Source organism: Propithecus coquereli, unplaced genomic scaffold (genome assembly GCF_000956105.1).
Source record: "Propithecus coquereli isolate 6110/MARCELLA unplaced genomic scaffold, Pcoq_1.0 Scaffold26, whole genome shotgun sequence".
Taxonomy (NCBI): domain Eukaryota; kingdom Metazoa; phylum Chordata; class Mammalia; order Primates; family Indriidae; genus Propithecus; species Propithecus coquereli.
In genome coordinates, this window is record NW_012148174.1 from 793288 (window position 1) to 796392 (window position 3105).

The following is a 3105-nucleotide window of genomic DNA, read 5'->3' on the forward strand; positions in this document are numbered from 1 at the left end:
TTGTAGGCTGCAGAGAAAGGTTAGCTGACACGGAATTAGTGGCCCTGACACTCCACTTGAAACCCATTCGCCATGCTCCGCTGTCTCTGCCTGCCCGCTAACGCTGCTCCCCTCTTCGGAAGAAAAGAAAAAATGGGCTCCTGGCATCCACTTCAATCCACAGGAGGAAAGGATCCTTTCCCCAAGGGTCAGAAGTTTCTTCCAGCCAGAAAAATCTATACGCTGGAAAAAATAGTAGTATTTCTCCTCACCTTCACCTCCGAACCCCATTCGACACCAAGGCAATGCAAAAACGATCTACTCTTTTCCTATCCCTTTCTTTTCTTTCTTCCAAGCCGTCAGTTAGCTCCGGATCTCTGATTATTCCCATTATTTTTTTTAAAAAGTATCCCTTATTTGCATCTTTAAAATACACCAGATTAACGTGCTTTAGTTCTGAAATAAGAGCTATGCAAAAATCAGGCAAGTGCAAGGAAAATCTGTCTAGCAGTTGAGATGTTCTGCCCAGGGTTCATCGCGGTAAAAGGAGTCAGTAACTCACTTCCTTGTCCTGCGTTATCTATCCGCAGGGATGGAGGATTCAGGCATCCAGAGAGGCATCTGGGATGGAGACGCAAAGGCTGTCCAGCAATGTCTCACAGACATTTTCACCAGCGTGTACACCACCTGTGACATCCCCGAGAACGCTATATTCGGTCCCTGTGTCCTGAGCCACACTTCCCTGTATGACAGCATAGCTTTCATCGCTCTGAAGTCTACCGACAAGAGAACAGTACCTTATATCTTCCGGGTAAGTCTCAGTCTCGGCCAGTACCGCGTAGGCGTACGAGGGTAACGTCCTGCTGAAAATGAACTAAGACTCATTCTGATGACAAGTGGAGACAGGTTTTGAAGGTAGAAGATGCAAAAATGCAAGCAATCCTATTATGCACGCCAAAAACTATAAAAGGAAAATTAAACTCAAATTATTGTCAACTGATTTTCTGGAATCAATGACAGGATTTGATTTGGAATGTTAGAACTACCTAAATCAGGGTCTTAGTTCTGGGTTTTCCTGGTGATGAACGTGACTTCCTAAACTCTATGGGCGATTTCACTGAGGCTGAGGCTATTTGCATACTAATTACTTTCCGAAAGTACTTTTTACAAGTATTGGGCACGTTTGCCTTCCAACGTGGGAGGCTTTCTCATCCTCTAAATATTACTTTCTTTGGCAACATTAGCTAGTGCCCAGAGTCTGTATTTAAATTAATATGTTACTGGTTTTGACAGTAAAGCATCATTACACACAGGTGTTTTAGCTTGAAGATAAAAGGCCTCTCACTTCCTACTCTTTCTTTACAAAGAAAAGCTATTAATTGTTCCAGCCAAAGCTAGGAAGATAAATGCCACATAATGTCTAAGATTTAAGCTTGCTCCCCCCCCCCAACGAACAAAATTCCCTATGCCTTTGTAATGTGGGATCATTTAGAAGTAAATTCTCAAGAGGTTCACACTAAATTTTAAGAAGAAATTTCCTTCATTGGGTGTTCTACCAATACATGAAAACGGTGACTTAAATTATCTGATCGGTGCAGTGTTTTACAGGATGGGTTATCTTACCTACTGGCTACAAATATGAGGACGGGTCTCAGGTTAGGTCAAATTTTTGGAAGCTTGGTCTCAGACAATTTTTGGAAAAAACTATCATAGCGGAAACGATCGTGGTTCCTCTGGCTTCACCATCTCACGTGCGTCTCTCCCCCCCCTTCTTTCTTGCCTTTTTTCTTCTATTTTAAACTGTAGGTAGACACCTCCGCGGCTAACGGTTCCTCAGAAGGTCTCATGTGGCTTCGGCTGGTCCAATCAGCCAGAGATAAAGAAGAGCAGAACCTTGAAGCCTACATAAAAAACGGACAGCTGTTCTACCGCTCTCTCCGCAGGATCGCCAAAGACGAGGAGTTGCTAGTTTGGTATGGGAAGGAACTGACCGAGTTACTCTTGCTCTGCCCGTCCAGATGCCACAGCAAGATGAACGGTAGGTTGGCTGCAGCCCCGCGCGTGGGCCCGTCGCTGGGCGGGGCGCGGTGGGGGCGCATCCCGGCGTGGTGGCCTCTGTCCCCGCTGGGTGTCTCACGGGGGGCTTCTGAGACAGACAGGTGAGGATAAACAGGGCACAGTGGCGCGACTCCTGCATCCCTCCCCAACCAAGAGGCGAGGTCAGATCAGGGCGCACGGTGCATCCTTCCCGGGACACTCAGGCCCTGGGAGATGCGGGTAGATCCGTGGTGGGGATGATGGCAACGCGGCCTGGGGGCGACGCTGAGTAATCACGCGGGTGTGTGTGTGTGTGTGTGCGTGTGTGTGCGTGTGTGCTCGCTAAGCAGGGTCGTCCCCGTACACGTGCCTGGAATGCAGCCAACGTTTCCAGTTCGAGTTCCCCTACGTGGCGCATCTGCGTTTCCGCTGCCCCAAGAGACTGCAGGGCGCTGACAACGGTCCCCACGACGAGCAGGGCGGCGGCGCGGGCGCCAAGGACCACGGGGGCGGCGGCGGCAAAGACCCGCAGCAGCAGCAGCCGCCGCCGCCGCAGGACGCGCCCCTGGGCCCGGCCCCCAAGTTCTGCAAAGCCGGCCCGCTGCACCACTACCCGGCCGCGTCCCCCGACAGCGCCGGCGGCAGCGGCGCGAAGCCGTCCACGGACTTCCACAACCTGGCCCGGGAGCTGGAGAACTCGCGCGGGGGCGGCGGCGGCGGCGGCTCCCCGGCCCCCAGCGTCGCGGGCGGCGGCCACCAGGAGGCGGAGCGGAGTCCCGACGGCGGCGGCGGCGGCGGCAAAGGGAAGAGGCGGCTCCCGGAGGACGCGGCGGAGGCCGGCGGCGGGACGGCGGGGGCCCGGGGGCGCTTCCCCGAGCGGCCCGCGCCCGCGTCCGCGGAGGACCTGGTGTGCACCCCGCAGCAGTTCCGCGGCGCGGGCAGCTTCTTCGGCCTGGAGGAGAGCGGCCGGCTGTTCGCGCCGCCCAGCCCCGAGACGGGCGAGGCCAAGCGCAGCGCCTTCGTGGAGGTGAAGAAGGCGGCGCGCGCGGCCGGGCAGCAGGAGGAGGCGGCGGCCGACGGCGCGGGCGT

At 54.5% G+C, this 3105-nt stretch overlaps 1 protein-coding gene across 1 annotated transcript in view; it reads left to right on the forward strand.

Annotated features, from left to right (window-relative positions):
- Nucleotides 1–571: 571 nt before the first annotated feature.
- Nucleotides 572–3105, forward strand: part of PRDM8 (PR domain containing 8) — a 3379-nt gene continuing 845 nt past the window's right edge. The window contains exons 1-3 of the mRNA XM_012647140.1: nucleotides 572–790; nucleotides 1786–2017; nucleotides 2367–3103. Of these exons, the coding sequence (XP_012502594.1) occupies nucleotides 572–790; nucleotides 1786–2017; nucleotides 2367–3103 (1188 nt within the window). The remainder of the gene's footprint in view (nucleotides 791–1785; nucleotides 2018–2366; nucleotides 3104–3105) is intronic.